The sequence below is a fragment of the Symphalangus syndactylus genome, chromosome 23 (assembly GCF_028878055.3).
Source record: "Symphalangus syndactylus isolate Jambi chromosome 23, NHGRI_mSymSyn1-v2.1_pri, whole genome shotgun sequence".
NCBI classification, from domain to species: Eukaryota; Metazoa; Chordata; class Mammalia; order Primates; family Hylobatidae; genus Symphalangus; species Symphalangus syndactylus.
The window spans coordinates 10,465,410-10,488,990 of NC_072445.2; the positions used below are offsets into that span (position 1 = coordinate 10,465,410).

A 23,581-nucleotide genomic window follows, 5' to 3' on the forward strand; every position below is an offset into this window, starting at 1 on the left:
TTCCAAAGCCACCTGCCTGCCCCCTTGCCGGTGAGTACCATCGAGGGTCCCAGATAGGACTAAGCCTGGAGTTTCCCTGCTCATGGGCTATCACAGTTTTGAGCCCCAAAGTCCAAGAGTCCTTATCAAGGACTTCTCTGCAGTGACTCAAGGCCAGTGCAGGTGCCAGCAGAGACAGGGGGATTTCCTGACCGGCTAGGGGCAAGAGGCTGACGTAGTTCCTCCTTCTGAGAAAGAAGACATGAATCCGAGGAGTTCTATTCTGGTTAAATGAAAATACTCCCTTCTCCTCCTACCCGAGCTTTACCTGAGGGCTTGCAAGGGCCCTCAGGAGGCCCCAGTCAGCACTTGGGGCTAGGGCACAGAGGGAGAAGCTGACCCATTGGACCGAGGTGTTTTCATGCTTCAGAGCAGCTTCTGGTCTGCAAAGCCTTCTCAGCTAACACAGGCTAAACACACCCCACAGAGCAGGCAAACATTAAGCATTTCCCAAGTATTGCCTTATGGAAGCTTTCTGACAACCCCGGAGGTCAGGTCAGGAGAAGGAGCCCCATTTTACAGATGAGAAACCTGAGGCCCCGGAGAGGCGGAACACCTTGCCCAAAGTCCCACCGCAGACACAGGGACAGGAGCATAGGAAGCCACAGGTATGGGGGTGGGGGGGCAGTCTTCACTGGGTCGTAGTCACTGAAAACTGAGGATGAGGGGGCTGGGCCAAGTGAAATGGACTATTCAGTGAAGATGCCAAGAGCAGAGAGGTGGGGCTGGGACCTGGCTAAGAAGCACCCACATACAGTCAGAGGTGCTGAAAAAAAACAGGTCGAAGCCCTGGGTTCTGGAGAGGTGGGCCAGCTCCGCAAGCCTCTCCCTCAGTGTCCTCATCTTCACGCCAGACTGCCGAGTGAATTAAATAAGATATCCATAAGGCCCTTAGCACAAGGCCTGGCACATAGCAAACACTTAAGAAACATTGGCTGGATGCAGTGGCTCACGCCTGTAATCCCAGCACTTTGGGAGGTTGAGGCAAGAGGATCACCTGAGGTCGCAAGTTCGAGACCAGCCTGGCCAACAGGGTGAAACCCTGTGTCTCTACTAAAACTACAAAAATTAGCCAGGCGTGGTGGTGGGCAGCTGTAATCCCAACTAGTCGGGAGGCTGAGGCACGAGAATCTCTTGAACCCAGGAGGCGGAAGTTGCAGTGAGCCAAGATCGTGCCACTGCACTCCAGCCTGGGTGACAGCATAAGACTGTCTCAAAAAAAAGAAAAAAGAAAGAAACATCAGCTACCATTGTTTTTATTATTACTGAGGCTGTCAGTGCCACCTGGAAGCACTAACACTTTTTCCATTTCCTGCCTCAGCCCCTTTCACAGGTGAGGAAATCTGAGGCTCGGTGAGGGACCTCATTCCATTCATCTGGTAAATTCCATTCACAGGGGTGGGGCTGGGTGCTCTGTCGGTGCCTTGCTTCCTCTCCCAGGGGTGCAGCAGGGGAGAGTCCACTCCCCTGTACCCCATTTAGCCCCAGGATTGCCCTGCCCAAAAGATGACACTCCTGCCCCCAGTGTCCTGGATGGGAGGCCTCCCAGCCTTCCCAAGAAATGGCTGTAGTCCTGTGGGTACAGAGTCTGGCTGGGGATCCTGCTGCTCTGCTGGGAGAAGGAGACTGCCTTCATGGGAGACTCGGTCCCTGCCCCATCGGTACCGGGTGCCTGGAGTCCACCTGCCCCTCACGGAGAGATTTCTGGCCTCTTGTCCTTGAACTCCATTCTGTCCTGCTCCTGGCTCTCCAGCGGCTCCAGGTGGCTGTCCTTGTCCTGGACCATCTTTCCTGGAGTCTTTAGAAATCTAGAATTCAGGTCCCAACTGCAAATCAGCTCCTGCCCCAGCTGCAGGGAGATTCCAGCCCACCCAACCCCAGTTCAGCTTCCCCCTTTCACCACATCCCCTAGGCTACTCACCTGAACAGGAGTTTCTGCCCCGGTTCCTTCTTAATGATATTAAGCTTATAATAGTGGCGCAGGGCACGAGACATCTTCTCGTAGGTCATGTTCACCCGGTTCTGGAAAGCAAAGCAGCCCCACATCAGCCCCACTCTCCATGTCCCGCTCCTTCCAGGCCTCACCTTCCACACCTGGAAGGGAGCAGGGTGGACTGGACAGCTTCTTAAGCCTCTCATTCCAGGGATCTGTGAGGGTTTATGAGTGCTCACTTGAGTTTGGAAGGAAAAAGGCAGGGGAAGGTTGGGGAAGAAATGATGGGGCTGGGCAGGGTGGCTCACACCTGTAATCCCAACACTTTGGGAGTTCTAGGTGGGCAGAACGCTTGAGGTCAGGAGTTCGAGACCAGCCTGGCCAACATGGTGAAACCCTGTCTCTACTAAAAATACAAAAATTAGCCAGGCATGGTGGTGCGTGCCTGTAGTTTCAACTACTCAGGAGGCTGAGGCAGGAGAATCCCTTGAACCCAGGAGGCAGAGGTTGCAGTGAGCCCGAGGTCATGTTACTAGACTACAGCCTGGGCGACAGAGTGAGACTCCATCACAAAAAGAAAGGAAGGAAGGAAGAAGGAAGAAAGAAGGAAATGATGGGAAGGTTCTCCTGCCTACTTGGCTGAGAACATAGTGTGGGAGTGAACTGCGTGTTACTTTTAAACAGCAAATGTCACAACAGTAACGAATAAATATATATATATTTGTGGGAAATGCAATCAGAGAGACAGCATGGTGGGGTGGCATGGATGGCCTTGCCAGGCCATACCCTGGGTGACTTTGGCCAAGCCATTTCTCTCTCGGGGGTAGGCAGTGTGAGGTAGGGCCAAAGAGCCTGGGGTTTGGCATCAATTTAAGCCCCAGCTCCACCGCTTGGCAGCTATGTCACCTTGGACAAGTTTCTGGACCTCTCTGAGTCTGCTTCCCCAGCTACATAATGAGAAGGAGAACACCCATCGCATAGGTCAAGGATGAAATTATTAATAGCTAATCCATGAAAGAAATTAGCACAGTGTATGGCATGTAGTATGTGCTCATTAAATGGGACTGCTGCTCTCTGGGCCTGTTTTCCTCCGTTCTATATGAGGATTAGACCAATAAGTCCTCCCGAACTTTAGTCATCTGCATCTTTCCAGCCACCAGCACTGCTAAGAGCAATATAATATAGTGCAGCACACGGCCTGGGTTCAAGTCCCTGCTCTGCCTCTTACATAGCAGGGGATGTGGGTAAACTTGGGGCAAGTTGTCAACCCTCAGTGAGCCTCAGTCTCCACATGCAATAACACCTACTTCACGAGGTTGCTATGAGGGTTAAATGAATTAGTACAGGAGGAGCCCTCAGGGCAGTGCCCGGCAATCAGGCACTATTACCTCTTAGAAAAGGCTATAAATCGATGATTATCATGATCGTTAATAGTTTTCTTTAAAAGATTTTTTTTACTTAAAGAAACCTATTTGTTTTAAAAGGCTACATTCCTTATATCACTGCTGTAAATCATGAGATGGTCATGGTAGCTACATTTTGTAATCCTAATTCAAAAATAAATAATTATGAGGATGTTAAACCACCGAAGATCATCTTGCAGACACCCATTTAGGTATAGGCATTTCTCATCATGGGAATGCTGGCCTCAGTCATCCCCAGGCCTTTCCAGCCCTGACATCAGATGCTCCTAAGCAAAGGTAAGATTAAGCAATGAGAAGACACAATTGTTCAGTTTCAGAGACAATCCCCATCCATAAGAGGTAACTGCCTGTCCCTCAATAGCTCCCCAAATAAAATTATCCTGACACTTCTGGGGTTGCTGGTGAAGGCCCCATCAGCTGAGGATTGTCCAATAGTGCTAGGGGACCACTCTGACCCCCAACTCTGTCCCATTCTGGTTATGTTGAGACCATTCTGCCGGCCAAGGCTCACCTTGTGATTACCCCAGAGTCTGGCAAGCCCATTTGGATCCACAACTCAGAAGATCTTGGCGTCCTTGTCTTCCCACTTGATGTAGGACTCATACCGGGTGTCAAGGAGCAGCTGATACACGTAATCCCACAGCAGCCGGCAGTCTGCAATTTAGCACAGGGAGTGCAGGCAGCACAGCTTTACTGGAGCCGTGAGGACAGGTGTTAGAAGGGCACTCTTGGAAGCCTCCCGGCCAGGGCCCTGGGAGCACCAGCAGGAAGGTGAAAATGAAACAGCCACTAACGGGGCTCCTCACGCATTGTCTCAGGCGGTCTTCATGAGTCTGGGAAGTGGTTACCTTTATCCCCAGGAACAGGTGAGGAAATGGGCTCAGAGGTGCAGAGGTATCTAAAGTTGCCAAGCTCCTCAGTGGCAGGTAGAGCAGGGAGTCTGACCGGCTCTGCGCGGCATCAGAGCCATGTGAGGGCAGGTGGTGGGCCCACAGGCTGAGGGGCTGGACCCCTGACCCCAGGTCCCTCTCTGCCCCTGGCCCTGGACTTCTATTAATTATAACATCCACCCCTTCAAGCTCCCTGATGGTGAGGCTCAGGAAAACCAAGCATGCCATTGGGAGGGCAGGTGGGCATCCGGGAGCAACTGTGTCATCTGAAATCCCAGGACCTGGGTCTGTCGGCTGGGTCACTGCAGGCAAGTTACACAACCTTCTCTGAGCCAGTTTCCTTGTATGCGGTGGTGAGAAAATTAGGTAACATAATAGACCACAAAACCCTCAGCACAGTACCTGGTGTACTGTAAGTGCACAAAGTGAACTCCTGAGGTCAGGAGTTCGAGACCAGCCCGTGGCCAACATGGTGAAACCCTGTCTCTACTAATAAAACAAAAATTAGCCAGGTGTGGTGGCGGGCGCCTGTAATCCCAGCTACCTGGGAGGCTGAGGCAGGAGAATCGCTTGAACCCAGGAGGCAGAGGATGCAGTGAGTTGAGATCGTGCCACAGCACTCCAGCCTGGGCAAAAGAGCCAGACTTCCATCTCAAAGAAAAAAAAGAAAGAAAAGAAAAGAAAAACTTCCTATCAGGTACTATGCTGAGTACCTTGGTGACAGGATTATTCATACACCAAACCTCAGTGGCACGCAATTTACCCATGTAACAAACCTGCACATGTACCCCCTGAACCTAAAATAAAAGTTGAAAAAAAAAAAAGAATAAATGCAGTGTCACTATTATGACTAGAAAAACACCCTTCAGCTTATCTGTCAGTCTGTCTGGTTGTCTGCCTGTTAATCCTTTAACAACGAATGCAGAGTGGAAGTGTATCATTGGTTAGCGCTCAGGCTCTGGAGCCAGACTGCCTGGGTTCACATCCCAACTCTACCAGTGCTGTGTGATCTTGGAGAAGTTACTTAACCTTTCTGTGCCTCAATTTCCATATCTGTGAAATGGGGCTAATAATAGTATCAAACTCAAAAAGACATTGTAGAATTAAATAAGGGCCTGGGAACCACGCCTGGCACATAATGAATGCTCAATTATTTTAAAACAGATAAAGTTTTAAAAGGCAGGTGTGGCACTCCATGCTAATGTGAGCGTCAGAATATGACTGGGTAAATTGTCCCTGTGTAGGAGACAGGGTGAGGCTTGGTGATCCCAGGTATCACAACCCGCTGTAACCAGATTGTGTCCAGCACACAGGACAGTCAACGCTACCCCGCAATCCCCCAACCACAGACCTCCCATCACCAGGTCAAAATAGCCCTGTCCTCATCACTTGTGACTCTGGGACTCAGACTCAGTGCTCCTTCCCATGGCCAGAGGAACAGCCTCCCACTCACCAGCGATCCTGCCGTCAATGGGGGCCTGCGGCATCGCGGGGAAGGAACAGACCCCCTGGGTCCTGCAGCCGAGCTCTGCACAGTGACATAAGTTGAGGGACTCCTCCCTGCCAGGGGTCAACCTTGCCAGGCCAGGGTCATCCAGGTGGCCAAAGGAGCTGGTAAGTCCTGGGTCTGGTGGCTGCAGCAGGTGGCCCCTTCGGGTGTCCATCTGAGAGGGCCCAGTCACCTCTGCAAGCAGATGAGCACCAGTGGTAGCAGGCAGTGGGCCCCAACCCTTCCCAACTCAATCCCTCAATGGTGAGCCTGGGAGGGAGCCCTGTGGGGCAGCACTCCTGATGCTCTTCATCCAGCCCCTGGTTAGAAGGTCAGGGAGGCAGTGGGGGGCAGTGGGTGAGGGCCAGACAGCCTAGGTGCTAACCCCAGCTCCCACACAAGTAACAACCTGTCAAGCCTGTTCCCTCAACTATGAAACTGGCTGCAAAGCCAAGCAGTGACAGAACCAGGTCTAGAACCCAGAGGCCTGTATCCCACCTCCTCTCCATTTTCCCAGCAAGTATTTATTGAGAGCCTTCTATGAACCAGGCATTGTTCTAAGAATCTTGAGCATATATTGCTGAGCTCCCAAAAGCCTCTGCCCTCAGGGAGCTTATATGCTAGTTGAGAGCAGGGGAGATGGATGATTAAAATAAAAAGGAAACAGAAACAGTATACAGTATGGGGAGAAAAAAATAAATCATCCTAAGGCAGATAGGGAAATCTGGGAAAGGAGCAGGGGTTGCCACTTTAGAGACGCTGCTCAGGCCTCCCTGACATTAGCATTTGAACAGACCTGAAGGAGGTAGAGGAGTGAGCTCTGTGGGTATCTAGAACAGAGAGGGGATGCCAGGCAGAGGGAACAGTAAGTGCAAAGGCCCTGGGGCAGGAGCGTCTCAGGCTTGTCCAATGAACAAGAAGGCCCATGTGGCTGGAGCAGCAGGAGCAAGGGGGAGAAGGCTGGGAGGGGAAGGCAAGGGCAGGAGTCAGCGGAAGAACTGCACTTGGACTCCGAGGAGAAGGGAGCCGCTGGAAGATGCTGAGCAGACAAGTGACGTGACCTGACTTCTGAATCTCTCTGCGCTGTGGAGAACAGATCATAAGAGGTCAAAAGCAGAAGCAAGGAGACCAGTGAGGATGTTCTCCAGAGGCAATGGGGGCTGGAACAGGGCAGCAGAGGAGTGAGAAGAGGTTGGATTCCAGATAGATTTGAAGGTAAAGCTGACAGGATTTGTGGACAGTTGGGATGAGTCGGGGTGGGGGTAGAAATCTAAGATGACATCTGAGGAGTTGGAAGGGTGGAGGCGGGGTTTGCGGGTCTGGGGAAGATTGAAAAGGGCGGGATATTAGGCATTTGGTTTAGGGGCTGTGGGGGTTGAGAGACCTACTAGACGCCCCAGTGGAGGGGTGGGGCAGGCAGTGTGGGTGCACATATCTGGAATTTGGAGAGGTTGGGGCATATATATATTGGAATCATTCACATCACATGGTGTTTAAGACCCAGGATCAGATGAGATGGCCCAGCATCTTGAGTGCAGATAGAGAAGCAGAGAGGCCCTCTGATCCTGGGGTACCCCAACATCTAAAAGCAGGGGAGAAAAGTAGAAACCAGAAGAGGAGGTCAAGGAGACACCAGTGGGGTAGAGGAGAACAGGTGAGTGGGGTGTCCTGGAAGCCAAGGGAAGAAAGAGTTTTGGGGGAAGGAAGGAGAGGTGACCCCCAGGGTCAAAGTCTGCGAGAGGACACAGTAAATCAGGACTGAGAGTGGCCATGGAATGGACATCCTTATTTTCAGGTTTCTGGAGACCTTGACAAGAGTGGTTTCCATGGAGGGCTCCAGAGAGGAAATTGAGACATGATACAAACAACTCTTTGCTGGAGAGAGCAGAGAATGGGGAAGTGGGAGGCAGGGAGGGTGCAGCACGGAGGGAGGGCTGCCAGAAGCGCCCCAGAGCAGGAGGTGGGGGCGGGGCGGGAGGGGAGCTTGCCCACACTGGCCACCTCTTTCCTTGCTTCGCCTCGAGGATGTCCTGCCCTCCCAGTGAGGCTGATTTGAGGGAGGGACTCAGAGCACCACAAAGAGCTTCCTCACCTTCCGGGGGGACAGGAGAGTGCTGGGTGAGCGTCTTCAGCCTGAAGGCCCCTCCAAAAAAGGGCCCACACACCAGGGCTCGCCGCTGGGTCTTGATATACTGGAGTAGCTCATACAGGACGTCACCTGGAGGTGGGTGGGAGGGAGGGCAGGCTGCTGAACAGGCCACGTGGGAAGGGCCAGCCTCGTCCCCCTGCAGCCACCTGCCTCAGGGTGAGGGCTGGCATGTCCTGTCACAGCTTCATGCTGATGGCAAAGGGGGTCCTGCTGCAGCTAACAGGAGGCTGGGCTGGCGATGGGCAGGGACGCTGCTGCTCCCGTGGTGGATGAATTTTAGAAAGACATCCTTTCCTGCTGGTAGACGCAGCCGCCTCCAGGGCATGCAGCTTGCAAGGTCAGGCTGCTTCTCAACCCTCGCACACACCCTTGGCTGAGGGCTTGTGCACAGTGCATAAACTGTACAACTGTACCTCACGTTCCTAGGAGCAGAGACAGTTCTAAGGCTCATGGGATTCCAAGCTTTATTAAAAGTCTGCCCCTGCCTTCTAAGGAGCAAGGCTGTCTTAGCGTCTTCCTAAAAGGCAGAATGAGTAGCTGCATTAATAAATGGTTGAAGAAAGGAAAAGCCAGGTGCAGTGGCTCACACCTGTAATCCCAACACTTTAGGAGGCTAAGGCAGGAGGATTGCTTGAGCCCAGGAGTTTCAGACCAGCCTGGGCAACATGGATAGACCCTGTCTCTACAAAAATTTTAAAAATCAGCTGTGTATGGTGTGCATGTCTGTGGTCCCAGCTACTTGGGAGGCTGAGGCAGGAGAATCACTGGAACCCAGGAGGTTGAGGCACAAGTGAGCTGTGTTCACACCACCAAACTCTAGCCTGGGCAATAGAGTGAGACCCTGTCTTAAAAAAAAAAAAAAAAAAAAGCCAGAATTGGGCTCTGTCCTTGGTCCCGGAAATCTCCCTTGACTCATACCTTGGGCTAAAGTGCTGATAGTAGGGCAGGAAAGAGGGGATCCGTGGGTAGAGAGCCAACCTGGGGATCCCAGACAGCCAGAGGGATACAATGTAGACAGTGGGCACTCGAGGACCAGAAGTGCTTGTAGGAAGGTGGAGAGACGAACAAGGGTAGGAAGGGGACCAGCCCCAAGCTCACCTGCTTCCCCGCTTTGCCTCGGTACAGGACCATCAGGGCTGTGGGGAAGCTGGAAGCCTTGTCTCTCTGTCCCTGCCCTCCTCTCGCCTCCCACAATCCAAGCTCTTAGAGAGACGAAAGTTCCAGCAGCTGCTACCGGAGGCTCATGGTGAGAAGTGGGTGATAGAACTTGGGATGTCAGCTGGGAGCAGTGGCTCATGCCTGTAACCCCAGCACTTTGGGAGGCGAAGGTGGGCAAATCACCTGAGGTTGGGAGTTTGAAACCAGCCTGGCCAACATGGTGAAACTCCATCTCTACCAAAAATACAAAATTAGCTGGGCGTGGTGGAGGGCGCCTGTAGTCCCAGCTACTCAGGATGCTGAGGCAGGAGAATCGCTTGAACCTGGGACGCAGAGGTTGCAGTGAGCCAGGATCGCGCCACTACACTCCAGCCTGGGCGACAGAGTGAGACTCTGTCTCAAAAAAAAAAAAAAAAAAAAAGAACTTGGGATGTGACATGAGACTGGGCTGTACGTGTTAGGTGTAAAGGGGCAAATCAGCAGATTTCAGAACGTCTCTTTGCCAAATACACTGTGGGCCTGCTTGGCCAAAAGACAGGGAACACAGAAAACATGAGCGAATTCTTAAGAAAAAGACACAAAATCAGCACAAACATAAGAGCCACCTGAAAACAAGCCAAACAAGACTCAGATGCGATTCTAGAGGTTCCTGGAAGGCCCTGCTGCTGCCACTGGCCACCCTCCCTCCCACCACCAGTCCCTCCCCACAAACTCCGTACTGCTGGAACACCATCATCTGACATTCATTCCTTTGCCCTCAGACCTAGTGTCTGGTTAAAATCAAAAGTCATATTGGAAGTCAAGGCTTTTGCTGTTAGCAGCCATTTATACCTCAGTGAGAATGAATATTTGACCTTTCTCTAGTTGGTCTTTTGTTCAGTAGGGGTAGAGGGTGGGAGGCAGCAGGATGGAAGTGAGTAGAGGAGACAAGAACCACAGATAAGGGGAAGAGAAAGCGAGAGCGCAGAACAGGCCCCTACAGCTCTGAAAACAAGTGGTCAAATGGACTCCCTTGCTGAAGGCCTGCTCTAGCTAGGAACCACCAGACACACACGTATGCAGAGGGGCATCTGCAGTGCTGGAAATGAGCATGATTCCCCAAGAAAGACCCCTCCATCTCCCTCCCTGGGCCCCCCTGGGGTACTTGGGCCGTCCTGGCCTACCAGGGTTCCCACTTAGAGGAAAGCCTGTGAGTTTCCCTGACCTGAGCTGGGCGCACGGTGCCGGAAGTCGTCCTTGGTGAGGATGCAGAGGGCACGTCCGTTCATCTCAAACCCGTGCTCCGCGGTGCATGGCAGAGAGTACTCCTGCTCTGCCCAGCGCAGCCAGTGCAGCACGTCCTCCCTGCTCCACAGTGCGGGCTGGATGCCTGCAATCAGCAAGGATCAGTCCCATCACTCCCCGTCAGGCCTCCTCAAAGAAGCCCACCCTGAACACTCCATCTGAGCAGATGTTCCCCTGTCCTGGCCCCCAACCCCCATCATCTGCTGTCACTGCCACCTGTTTCTTTCCTTCCTAGCACCTTAACTTCTTTGTAATTACATTTTACATTGGATAGAATTATATGTTCGTGTTTATCATTATATATGTATCATGTATGTATTCACTTATTTATTGTTGGTACCTCCTCCCCACCTGTTTTCCAATCATTCATTCAACAAGTGTTTAACGAGAACCTACTATGTGCCAGCACTGGACTAGGTGTGATGGGGCACATGGTTATGTGTATTCAGCACCTAGAACAGTGCCTGGAACACAGTAGGTGCTCAAAAACACATGTTGAGTGATTACTTGAATGACTGAACAGTCCAATGAAAGGGGTGTTATTGGCCGGGCGTGGTGGCTCATGCCTGTAATCTCAGCACTTTGGGAGGCCAAGGCGGGGGGATCATGAGGTCAGGAGATGGAGACCATCCTGGCCAACATGGTGAAACCCCATCTCCACTAAAAATATAAAAATTAGCCGGGCATGGTGGCATGCACCTGTAATCCCAGCTACTCGGGAGGCTGAGGCAGGAGAATCGCTTGAACCCGGGAAGCGGAGGTTGCAGTGAGCCGAGATCGTGCCACTGTGCTCCAGCCTGGGCGACAGAGCGAGACTCCGTCTAGAAAAAAAAAAAAAAAGAAGAAGGGATGTTATTGTTTTCCAAATGAGGCAATGAGGCTCCCAGAGGTTAAGTGACTAGCCCACACTCATACAGGCAGCATGAGGCACAGCTGGGCTGGCTGGCTATTGAACTTTTCTGTTTCATTGTGCCAACTTGGAATCAGGTTTGCTCAGGGAACAGCCCAGGGGACAAGGGAGCCTCCCACACTCACCTTCAGTGCATGTTTTTATTTCTGGCAGTAGCCAGACAAGTGGCTGCTTATTCTCCCCACGTTTCCACTCTGTCTGGGACTGCTACGCTCCTAATGCCAAGTTTTGGATAGTGTTCAGCAGGGCTACGTTATGACTTTATGAGCCCTTGACACATTTGCCTTTGTGGGCAAAAAATATTTAAAATAGACTGAGCGTGGCGGCTCCCACCCGTAATCCCAGCACTTTGGGAGGCCAAAGTGGGCAGATCACTTGAGCCCAGGAGTTTGAGACCAGCCTGAGCAACTTGGCAAAACCCCGTCTCTCCAAAAATACAAAAAAGAAAATTTAGCCAGGCATAGTGATGCACACCTGTGGTCCCAGCTACTTGGGAAGCTGAGGTGGGAGGATCGCTTGAGCCCGGGAGGTCACAGTGAACCATCATTGCGCCACTGCACTCCAGCCTGGGTGACAGGGTGAGACCCTGTATCAAAAAAATACATCAATTTAAATCCTATTTTATGACTGCACTGGTATAAAGACTCAGAGCTCACTGGGTTCAGTTCTACAGGTAAGAAAGTTGAGGCAGAAGAGAGAAGCAACTGTCCAAGGCCACACCTTGGCAATGATAAGGACCAGACCAGCCTCTGCTCCCTTATACTCAAAGCGACACAGGAAATGAACTTAATTTTAACATTTAAAAAAAGGAGATCTGCATCCTTCATTGTTCATTCATTCAGCCAATATCTAATGAGTACCAGCTTGTGTCAGTCACCGTTCAGGGCTAGGGACACGGCACAGAACCAGGCTGGCAGGAGGGAGGAGCCCCACCACCAATAACTCTAACGATAGTCCTCCCGAAGGCACACGGGGAACGTTCACTGTGCTGAGAAAACAGAAAGCAAGGCACTAGAGCCCAGTTTAAGAGTGAGGAAAGGTTTCCTTTACTTCTATTTTGGGACCTAAAAATGAGTAAGAGAAAAGAGTAAATGTCGGAAATTGCCGAAAAAATTATTTAAGGCAGAAAAAAGAATACATGTGAGAACTGGCCTCTGTGGTACTACCTATGACAAAGCCATGTAACTAAGATGAAACGGTCTGATGCTAAGATTGGCAAGTATCATCGGAAAAGAAGGTGGAGCCCAGGGGCAAGTAAGTGTTCACGCACGCACGCACGTGCATATGTGTGTATGTGTATTTTGTAAAGTTAATACGTGACAGAGGTAGGATTTTAATTCAGAGGGAAAGGATAGTTAATCTAATATGGAAAAAAAAAAAAAACCTGACTCTCCACCTGGAAAAAAATACATTTGGGTCCTCACCTCCCACCATTCACATTCACAAAAATCAATTGTAGGTAGATTAAAGGCCTAAAGAATAGAACAATACAAATCTTAATAGAAGTAGAATCAAAAACCAAATGCACTCAATAAGAGCAGAGGGGACCTCAGCCATGACAGGAAACGCAGAGGCTGTAATAAAAACGAAATACACATTTGACTACATTAATTTTCTGTGTTTGCTGCAAAAGATACCATAAACAAAACTAAAAGAGGACAGATTTCGGGGAAATATTTGCAATGCAGATGACAGATAAAAGGTTAATGCCTACCACAGGTCAACAGCATCTGTAAATTGATTTTTTTTAAAGACAAAAAAAATCTTCCCAGCAATCCCAGCAAAGCAGGATTTCTCAGCATCAGCACTATTGACGCTTTGGGACTGATAATTTTTTGCTGTGAAGGCCTATCTTGTGTGTTGTAGGATGTTTAGGAATACCCTGGTCACTATCCACTCAATGCCAGTCTAATTCTAGCAACTAAAAATGTCTCCACACATGGCCAAATGTCCCCAGGGGGAAAGGAGCAGCAAAACTGCTGCCAGGTGAGATCCCCTGCAGCACAGCAAATCCACCAATAAGCACGTGACAAGACATGTCACCTCAATAGTCAGGGAAATGTACCATCAGAGAAGAATAAGATATTTAACAGCAGGAGTGCAGGGAAAAGGATGTCTTGCTGGTGAAGATAGGAATTTAGAACCTCGATGGGAGATGAGTCTGGTGATAAATGAGATGCCAAAAGCTGACTTAGTGTAAAATGTGGAGGGCACATGATGGGCAGATTCCTGAGGGGCCGAGGGCAGGCCTCCACAGCCAGCCAGGGCTTCCACGGCTAGGGGGTCAACAGCCAATTGCATTGTACCTAACTCATATTTTTTGTGTAGTTCCCCTAGTTCATCATATTGGAGGCGTCAGCCTGAAAATGCAAAAGTGTGATTCCCGGCCTGTTGTGGTGTCTGAGGCCTACAATTCCCAGCAGTTTGGGAGGCAGAGGAGGGAGGATCGTTTGAACCCAGGAGTTTGAGACCAACCTGGACAACATAGTTAGACCCTTGACTCTACCAAAAACATTTTTTTTTTAATTAGCCAGGCATGGTGGTGCATGCTTATAGTCTTAGCTACTCAGAAGGCCGAGGAGGGAGGGATTGAGCCCAAGAGTTCACGGATGCAATGAGCTATGATAGTGCCACTGTACTCCAGCCTGGGCAACAGAGTGGGACCCTGTCTCTTAGAAATAAAAAAAGAAGAAGAAAAAGAAAAAGAAGAAGGCCGGGCGTGGTGGCTCACACCTGTAATCCCAGCACTTTGGGAGGCCAAGGCAGGCAGATCACAAGGTCAGGAGTTTGAGACCAGCCTGGCCAACATGGTGAAACCCCACCTCTACTAAAACTAAAAAAATTAGCCAGGCACGGTGGCACGTGCCTGTAATCCCAACTACTTGGGAGGCTGAGACAGGAGACTCGCTTGAACCCAGGAGGTGGAGGTTGCAGTGAGCTGAGATCAAGCTACCGCCCTCCAGCCTGGGCGACAGAGCGAGATTCCATCTCAAAAAAAAAAAAAAAGTAAAAACATACAACAGCAACAGAAAGCATAGATGATGTTGCCAGGCCAGCTGTAAATAATGTGACCTGAATGACAGTAGCTCAGTTTCATCATCAGTAAAACCAAGGATGATGAAAAAAACTGTATTGTCCACACAGGGCTGTCACAAGGATGCTTTGAGATAATCCATTTAAAGAGCAGCGTCTGGCATGTGGCATGTGCTTTTTGACATACATGGAGCTATAGATGTCAACGAGGTAATACATGTAAAATGCGTGGCACAGGGTCCAACACCTGATGGGTATTATCTATGGCATCAATCACCCTCAAGAAGTCTCCCTGACCCAGTTGCCAGGATGAGAGTAACTGGGACTCCCCTTCCCGATGTAAGGGGACCTCACCTGCAGATCAGCCCCCGGCCTCTCCCTCTCTTGGCAATAATCCACTGCATTTTCAGTTCTTTCCCATTAACCATCTTTGTCTCTCAAGACTCCAGGCAAATGTCACCTCACTCTCCCGGCCCAGTGGCCTGCTTACTGAGGATTTCCAGCTTGGCCAGCTCCCGACTCCCAGCTCCCAAGGCAGATATGGACAGAGCCCCCTGGCTGGGGCAGCAAGAGGAGCTGCCTGTCCAGGACCCAATTGGAGGGCTCAGGTGTCTCCCTGAAGAGTCAACACCGTGTCCCCTACCTCCTCCCAGAGCAGGGCTAGATGTGGGGGCTCCCCTCCACCTCCCAGCTGCATCACCTCTACTGCCCTGATCTGTGGACATAGTTGCTTCTTTACAGAGTCACTGAATCCCCACCTAGAATGTAAGCTCCAGGAGGCAAAGACTTTGCCTGTCTCAGTCACTGTGGTCTCTCCAGCCCCTATAGCAATGCTTGGCACATAGTAGCTGCTCAATAAAAATAAATTTTTTAAATAAGTGAGTTGAGCAAAGCAGTGGGGGGTCACCCCCAGGGCCTCCTTGCCTGCCCCTTCTCCAGCCCCTGACTCCCACCCCGACTGGACCTCTCTTCCCACAGCATCCCTTTTACTGTCTTGCTGAAGAAACTATCGTTCGCAACTATCAAGCCCATCAAGTCAAAACCCCTCTGTCCTGGTTTCAAGACCCCTCAAAGTGCCCCTCCCCAGCTGATCAAAGCTATTTCCCACCACTTCCCACCACACCCCTGCAGTTTACTGGGTCTAGTGAGCTCCAGGAGCCACAGAGACTGACCAGTCTTTAGCAACCAAATCAGAATGAACAGCTGGCTTCTCCCTACCTTTCAGGATCCCCTTGCAGGAAGAATGCAGGAGGCAGTTAAAGTGCTTGGCCAGTACCCTAAAAATGGGAGCTATCATCACCTGAGGCTAGAGGCAGTTTCTCAAAGCAAATGACAGCTGTGGGGTCTGAGGGATGCCAGTTCAAATCCCAGCTCCACCATTTTACTGGTAGGTGGCTTTGGACAAGATAATTCACCTAATGCCCAGTTTACACAACTGTAAGGCAGAGGTAACAAAAGAAGCTACTTTCCATGCCTACTGAATATATTCAATCAGATAATAAATACGGTATGCTCATCACAATACCTAGTCAAGAGTAAAAACTCAACCAATGGCCTTTATTCTGATGATCAACATCCTGACCATCAGAGCCCAGCCTGAAAACAGAGAGACTAGCTTGCTTCTCTGCCATGATGACTACGGTTTATCAATTATCATGTCCTTAGTTTATTGTGTGTCATTGTGTCTCCAGAGACCCCTTAAATCTGTCACTCCTTTGCTTGGCCCCATTGTCTTAGCTGATAATCCTTTCCTTGGTAATCACACCAAGCTTTACGATCATCACCACACTGTGGGGGCAGGGCCAGTGCATACAGTTCACTTTGTGTACTGCACAAAGATACCATCAGAGGAGGGGAATAGGAGGATGGAGGTGAAATCCAGCCTGGACTTTGATTGGCTTCTCCCCAAAGGAGGAGTCTTTCCAGTTTGCACAAAGATGCATATGGTCTAGCCCAGACCCTGCATTTAGGGAGGGGAGAGGTTCTTTATCCTCATATTAATAGTTCTTGGAATTCCCCATCTGTTTGTTTGGGTCCTCACCGCCACATTCCTTTTCATTACCAGGTGATGATGTCACCGTCAATACTCACACGTTCCAGTGAATTAGAACATTCGCTTTTAATCTCCATCCTCCCATTCCACCCCACCTCTCTGGTGTTTTACACCCACGTCCATCTAATTTCCTGCTTCTCATAGGCCATGATCTAGGGCAGCATTTCTCAAACCATTTTGACCTCAACCCATGGTAAACAAATAACATTTTGTACCCACACACATGTATATATAAATAGCCTAAACAAAGTAGTCACGAATCTCAGCTACCTTTACTATTTATAATGCGCTCTGATGTGTTGTTCTGTTTCAATGTTTAAAAATATTTATCTTGGTCCACTAAGTGGATTTCACTTCCTTAGTAAGTCTTGACCAGCACTTTGAAAATAAATAAAATGTGGTTCTCAAACCAGCAGCATCAGCATTACCCAGGAGTTTATTAGAAATCTGCAGAATCTCAGGCCCCATCCCAGACCTACTGCTGAACCAGAATCTGCATTTCAACATGGTTCCCAGGAGATTCATGTGCACATTAAAATCTGAGAAGCCCTGGTCTGGAATACCAGGAAGCCACAATTGTTAGCGTTGATCTATTAAATGAAGTGCCCAGGAACTCTCTCACACGTGAAGGATGTGAACTTGAGCATGGGCACCCAAAATCTGTTCGAGCTTCCCAAAGGCCCATTTCTCCTGCTTTACACTTCCAGGGAGTCACAGAGAGGTGTTATCCCTCTTCTTGTGACTCTGAATGTAGGACACAGCACTCCATGTCTCTTCCCATGGCTTATTTACAGCTAGGAGCTTTGAAAGTCAATTTCAAAACACAAAGAAGTCTCATTTCCTCTGCATCCAAAGTGAGAAGTTCACAGACCTTTTCTCTGGGGAATAAGCTCCAGGGAAAAGAAGAGATGCAGGACCGAGAAATAAGAGGCCTGGGTTGGAGGCCTAGTCTGGCCATTAGCATCACAGTTGACCCTTGCCCTCCCTGAGTCTCAGTTTCTCTGTCACTGAGTGAGGCCATGGTGGTGACCATCTCTGAACTGCCTCCTCTCAAAATTCTCCCAAGTTGTCCCTTGAGGGTGCATCACCTACTCCCAGACTCACTCCCCTGTGACATCAGCCCAGTTCTGAAAATGGTCCTAGAGTCCGCACTGCCAGCTGTCCCTGCCCTGCAGCTGCATTCCCCCATAGCTCCTGACTCACTCTGGCCTTGGGCAGACCCTCATGGCCGTAGACCAGGGATGGGGAGGTCAGAATCCTCTTTTGTTCCCCATTTCCAAACAGGGAAGCATAGTTGTGAATCTCCGTGAATCCCACTCCTCCATCCCAGTAGACCTCCTGTCCCTTGCCACAACCCCGGACATCACAGTTGTCCTCAGAGTGGACTTTCTACTGCTTTACTACACATCTTTGTCAGGAAAATCAACACAAAAAAAGGGAGCTCTGCAGGAAAATAACTTCCGTGCTCCTCTTAGCATCAACTCACAAGGCTAAACAAGATCTGTTTTGTTCGTTCACTTCCTGCTGAGGCAAATCAGTCCTGACTACTAAAATGGAGGCTGGAGGTAGAGGAGGGAATGGGGTGAGTGATGGGGAATAAACATCAGAGAGATGGGCAGAGATGGAAATCCAGCTTCCAGAAATTTAGGAAACTGGGCCAAGATCACCCCCAACAGGGCTGAAAAGTTGAACCCTCATTTGGTGTCAGCAGTTTGCTTGTTTGGGATGCTGTTGACAGGAAAATGAGTCATTTGGCATCCCCTATCTTTTAAAACTGTCAGATATTTACTAAGGGCCAGAACTGTATTGTCTGAATATTTGCAGATGTTCCAATAAATATGAGTCATGGAATCTAAGATGACAGGTGTAGAAGACGCTGCTGGGGCCCTGCCCATAGGCCCTGCCTCTCACCTCCACACTGTGAAGGCTGCCGAATGCCCCATCCGACCTGCCTTGGGCTTTTTCTGGCTGCAGGAACCCCTTAGCCAGTGTACAGGGTAATTTTGAAATGCTGGAGAGCCAATACCCCTGGAAACAGCGTTCGTGCTGTCATGGAAGGGAAGTGAGTGGATAACCCCCTTACCCACTGGTTGGAATAACTTAGGATTCACTGTCCCCAGAGACCCCCATGGTGCTAACTGGCCCAAAAGAACACCTTTGGGATTTGCTTCTCTTCTCTGTCTTTCCTCCCCACTCCTCACCAGTGTTTTAGGGTCTGCTCCTGGGGAAATCTAACCCAAGGCAACAGAACTGGTAGCTCGGGAGTTCTAATCTAGGAGAAAATAGGCCACGATGACCTGCACCCTGAGTTATGCAATCAGAGAATAGGCTGCCTCAAGAGGGGAGGAAACGCCTGTCCCTAGAAGTGTGCAGGAAGATCTGGTGACCATCTCAGAAGGGCCCACAGAAGTGATCCTGCATTGTTTGGAGGTCCTGGTGTTCTTGATGAAGATCGCTAGTCATTCATGAGTTCATTCATTCAGTAGATATTTAGTGAGCTTCTGAGCTTAGGAAGTTTGGTCTTAGGGAAATAGGATTTCCCAGGGCTCAGAGGAGATTTGTGGGTCTTGTGCTTGAACCTCACTATTAGAAAGTGTTTCTTAGAAGTTGTGTTAAAATTTCTAACCTTGGCCGGGTGCGGTGGCCCACGCCTGTAATCCCAGCATTTTGGGAGGCCGAGGCGGGTGGATCACAAGGTCAGAAGTTCAAAACCAGCCAGGCCAATATGGTGAAACCCCATCTCTACTAAAAAATACAAAAATTAGCCAGGCGTGGTGGCGCACACCTGTAGTTCCAGCTACTCAGGAGGCTGAGGCAGGAAAATTGCTTGAACCAGGGAGGCGGAGGTTGCAGTGGGCTGAGGTCACATCACTGCACTCCAGCCTGGGCAAAAGAGTGAGACTCCATCACAAAGAAAAAGCTAAAGAAAACTCAGCAAAGAAACAGCAAACAGAGGGAAGGTAAGTTAATCTTGGCACCTGGCAAAAATTAAATTTTTAATTGACAAATTATAAATAATAATTGTATATATTTATGCAATACAAAGTTATGTTATGAGATATATATAAAATTTGGGCCAGACACAGTGGCTCATGCCTGTGATCCCAGCACTTTGGGAAGCCGAGATGGGAGGATTACTTGAGCCCAGGAGTTTGAGAACAACCTGGGCAACATAGAGCGACCCTGTCTCTTATTTAAAAAAAAAAAATTTTTAATTTTAAGGGTCAGGTACAGTGGTTCAGACCCATAATCCCAGCACTTTGAGAGGCAGCGGCAAGAGGATAGCTTGAGCCCAAGAGTTCAAGACCAACCTGGGCAACATACTGAGATTCCCATTTCTACTAAAAATTTTAAGATTAGCCAGTAGTGCCTGTAGTCCCAGCTATTGGGGAGGCTGAGGTGGGAGGATTACTTGAGCCCAGGAGCTCGAAGTTGAAGGTGCAATGAGCTGTGATTACACCACTGCACTCTAGCCTAAGTAAGCAACAGAGCAAGACCCTGGATCTAAAACAAAATAAAAATTTACTTTTAAAAACTCAGCTTTTCTCCTCCCCTCTACTTACGGAGTCTTCCCGGCAGCTTGCAGATCCCCCCTTCACCCAGCAGGTTAATTTGAGCTTCACATCTGGCTTGCGCTTGGGTGCCTAGGGGAGGCACGGCTGCCACAGGGCTTATAGGAGAAATAGCCAATTCTACTTCCTAGAGAGAGAAAAACCAGGTCAGTCAAAGAAGAGCATCTTGGTGAAGGCTCAGCCATCTTTAAATGTCTTAAGAATTTTTTTGGAAGGGAAAGAGTGGTTATCGCTGCCAGTGGACTGCATCAACCTTAAAGGTATGAACCATGTATATCTTCAACTCAGTACCATCAACATTTTGTACCCAGTGGACACAATAAATGACATCCTTCCAATTCACGCTTTCCATGCACGTGCCTAACTCCAAGAGGGATCCCCTGCCAAGACTTGCATGATTGAAATCTGAGAGCCCAGGAATACTCACTGGATCCTTGGTGAGGACAACACAGGAAACCTGAGGGGCCGGGATCAAAAGACCTTAAATCAGAAATAAACAAACAGGCCAGGTGCGGTGGCTCACACCTATAATCTCAACACTTTGGGAGTCTGGGGTGGGTGGTCAGGAGTTTGAGACCAGCCTGACCAACATGGTGAAACACTGTCTCTACGAAAAATACAAAAATTAGCCGTGCGTGGTGACGGGCGCCTGTAATCCCAGCTACTCAGGAGGCTGAGGCAGGAGAATCACTTGAACCCGGGAAGCGGAAGCTGGAGTGAGCCAAGATCGCGCCACTGCAATCCAGCCTGGGCAAGAGAGCAAGACTCCGTCTCAGAACAAACAAGCACTATTTTCAAAAGAGAAAAAGAAAGGATAAGGATAAATTTCTGAATCCTAAGGTCTCACCACGGGAAGCCTGTATCTTTACAATTCAACAATCAGCATGGCCCCCAGAGATGACGGGGTTCATCCATCCAGATGAGAAAATGAAGAAAGTGGCAGGATTTTGTAGGAATAGGAAGCTCCTTGGGGCTCATGCCCAGCCACAGGCTGCCACAGCACGGAAAGGAAAAGTGAAACCAGCTCCATCAAGTCATTTTTCACTCTAGGATTGTCAAAAGCTTTACATTCATCTCTTGGGATCCGAGGAGAGCTATCTGCCGAGAGAGAATTTGGATCGGATCCAGCAAAGCAAACTCCAGAAGGCTTGGCTGCTGCGAAAGGGGATTCAACACCTTTTGGGGTCGTTCTCACTTCGTTTCCAGCCGGCCCCCCTTCGGTGCTGTTTCCCAAGTAATCAGACCTCAGGGGTTGCCTCCTGGTGGGGAAAGGGAAGCTTGCCTTGCTGGAGAAGGGGCTCAAGGCACAGGACTTGCCTCGGACTTGCCTCGGAAGCTCTTTGTCTGCTCCTCTATCCTCATCCAAGTAAGAGGAGCGGGGAATTCCGAGGCTGTAACCGCCTGGGAAACGCCAGCCACGGAGCCGCTGAGGATCAGGCTCCTGGGTTTCAGCATGGAGGCTAGGGAAGGGTCTAATAAATGGGTATGGGTCTTGGCGAGAGGGGAGTGGAGAGAGGCCTTGGAGTGGGACGGGGCCGCAGCTCTGGGGACAGTCCCGAGGCTCCCAGGAAACCGGCGAGTGGGGAGGGGCTGCTAAAGAGGGGCTCCCTGCGAGAACGCGTTCACCAGCTGTGAGGACCCGGCTGGCGCACGAACCTCCAAAGACCTCACATCTGGTTGGTGTAGGGGCGACCGGTGGTAAGGGGGCTGCGGAAAGGGCCCGCAGGGGCTGTGCGTGACGCCTTCAGAGCTGTGTGACACTGAGAGAGTCAGGGGCGGTGACCCGCGTCTGGAGGTGGAAGGGGAGGTGAGTGAGGGATGGGTGTGAGGTTTAGGAATGTGTTGGAAGGAGAGATTCCCGCCAGGTAAAAGGTCTGATAAAATAGGTTTGGAAATCTAGGTGGTGAGGAAAGGATGAGGGAGCAGGTGGCTCTGCGTGCGCGCTGCGTGTTCAGCCGCCAGGCTCTTACCTGCATTACAGGTGGAGGTGAGGAAGCTCCCGGCTTTCTGTCGTGAGCGCTCCCCTGGCTGTGGCTGCTGGGGCCCTGGGCCCGCGCTCCCGAGTCCTCCTCCCCCAAACCCCTGACCCGGCTCGGAGAACTGGAAGGTCGCGTGGGAGGAAATCTCTCGAGAAGCGCCAAGGCGTGTGCGCCCGGGTCCTCCGCAGGCGGGCAGGCGCGCGAGGCGCTCCGGTAATCGCTATCTTCCGGGAAACGAAAACGAAAGAGAGGGATGCGGTTCCACTTGCGCCGCTGCGGGCTAGGGGCAGGGCAGGGGCCGACCCCGTGGGAGCGCAGCCCCGGGGCGCTGCCCGCTCGCCAGCCTGGGAGGCGTGGGTCCTGCACACAGTCTCCCGCCGGCGGACAGTCCCTCTGGCGACCTGGCCTGGGCTCCCACTGGGGCAGAGGCGGGATTCTGCAGGATCTGAGGATCTAAGGGGACCCCTAGTCCTGAACTCGGAACCAACTGCGTCTCTCACGGTCCCGAGCCCAGGACCAGGACCCTGTGAGTCTCCGCACATGGGATAGGAAGGGGCTGCGCTTGGTGCCTCTCCCTTTAGGGGTGAGTGACATTCCCGGCCCCGATACTGTCTCGGCCTGCCGTTTGGCCCCGCGGAGGCCCCACAGGTCCGGAACTGTAGCGCCACCATCAGAGCGGCTGTGCTCTCCTGAGCAGGGCCAGACTACTTGGAGATCCCAACTGATACCTTTTCCTGGGCCTCTGGGTGCTCCAGGGTTGGTGCCTGCCCACCCATCACCCTTTCCATCTGTCTCAGCTCCCCCTGTCTCAAGAGAGGTTGTGTGCGCATAAAAACAAACCAGCAGACACCGAAGAAAAGGAAAGAAAAGCATTAACAACCTTCTGCTGAAAATCTGAGGGTGTAGACGCTGTTACAAAGTAGGTTTAGCACTGCTATATCATCACAAGCTCTAGGCCAGCAATAAGAAACCAGTAAGAACAAGGCCAGAAACCCAGTAGGAAAAAAAAATGAGCAAAGGATATGAATAAACAGTCCACAAAAAAGGAAATGCCAAATGGCTCCTGAATACACAAAAAGATGCCCAGGGTGCAGTGGATCGTGCCTGTAATCCCAGCACTTTGGGAGGCCAAGGGGGGAGGATCGCTTGAGCCCAGGAGTTGGACACCAGTCTGGACAACATGGTGAGATCCTGTCTTTACTGAAAATTAAAAAAATTATCCGGGCATGGTGGGGCTACACCTGTAGCCCCAGCTATTCAGGAGGCTGAGGTTGGAAGATCGCATGAGCCTGAGAGTTGGAGGCTGCAGTGAGCCATGACTGTGCCACTGCACTCCAGCCTGGGCAGCAGAGAAAGAAAAAGATGCTCAGACGAACTCACTATTTTAAATGTGCAAATTAAAGTTACTCTGAGATAGAAATTTTTACCCATAAATTCGGCAAAAATTTAAAAGTTTACTAACACAATCTGCTGGAGAGGCTGAGGGGAACAGGCACTCCACTGGGAGTGTAAAGTGGTGCAACCCCACAGCGGGGTCTGGCAAAGTTACAAATGCATTTTGCTTTCACCCAGCTATCTGCCCACCGGAAGTTTATTCAACAAATATCCAAAGTATACATAGTTACTTATTTCATCGTGGTTTATAATAGCAAAGTATGAGAAATAACT

At 50.4% G+C, this 23,581-nt stretch overlaps 1 protein-coding gene across 1 annotated transcript; it reads right to left on the reverse strand.

Moving 5' to 3' along the window:
- Positions 1–1,279: 1,279 nt before the first annotated feature.
- ETV7 (ETS variant transcription factor 7) lies at positions 1,280–22,535 on the reverse strand. The gene is given in 8 exon segments (XM_055263714.2): positions 1,280–1,847; positions 1,961–2,061; positions 3,908–4,050; positions 5,740–5,970; positions 7,868–7,993; positions 10,287–10,451; positions 19,926–20,061; positions 21,905–22,535. Coding segments are annotated over 8 exon segments (1,026 nt in total). The 5' UTR covers positions 21,911–22,535; the 3' UTR covers positions 1,280–1,729.
- Positions 22,536–23,581: the final 1,046 nt, after the last annotated feature.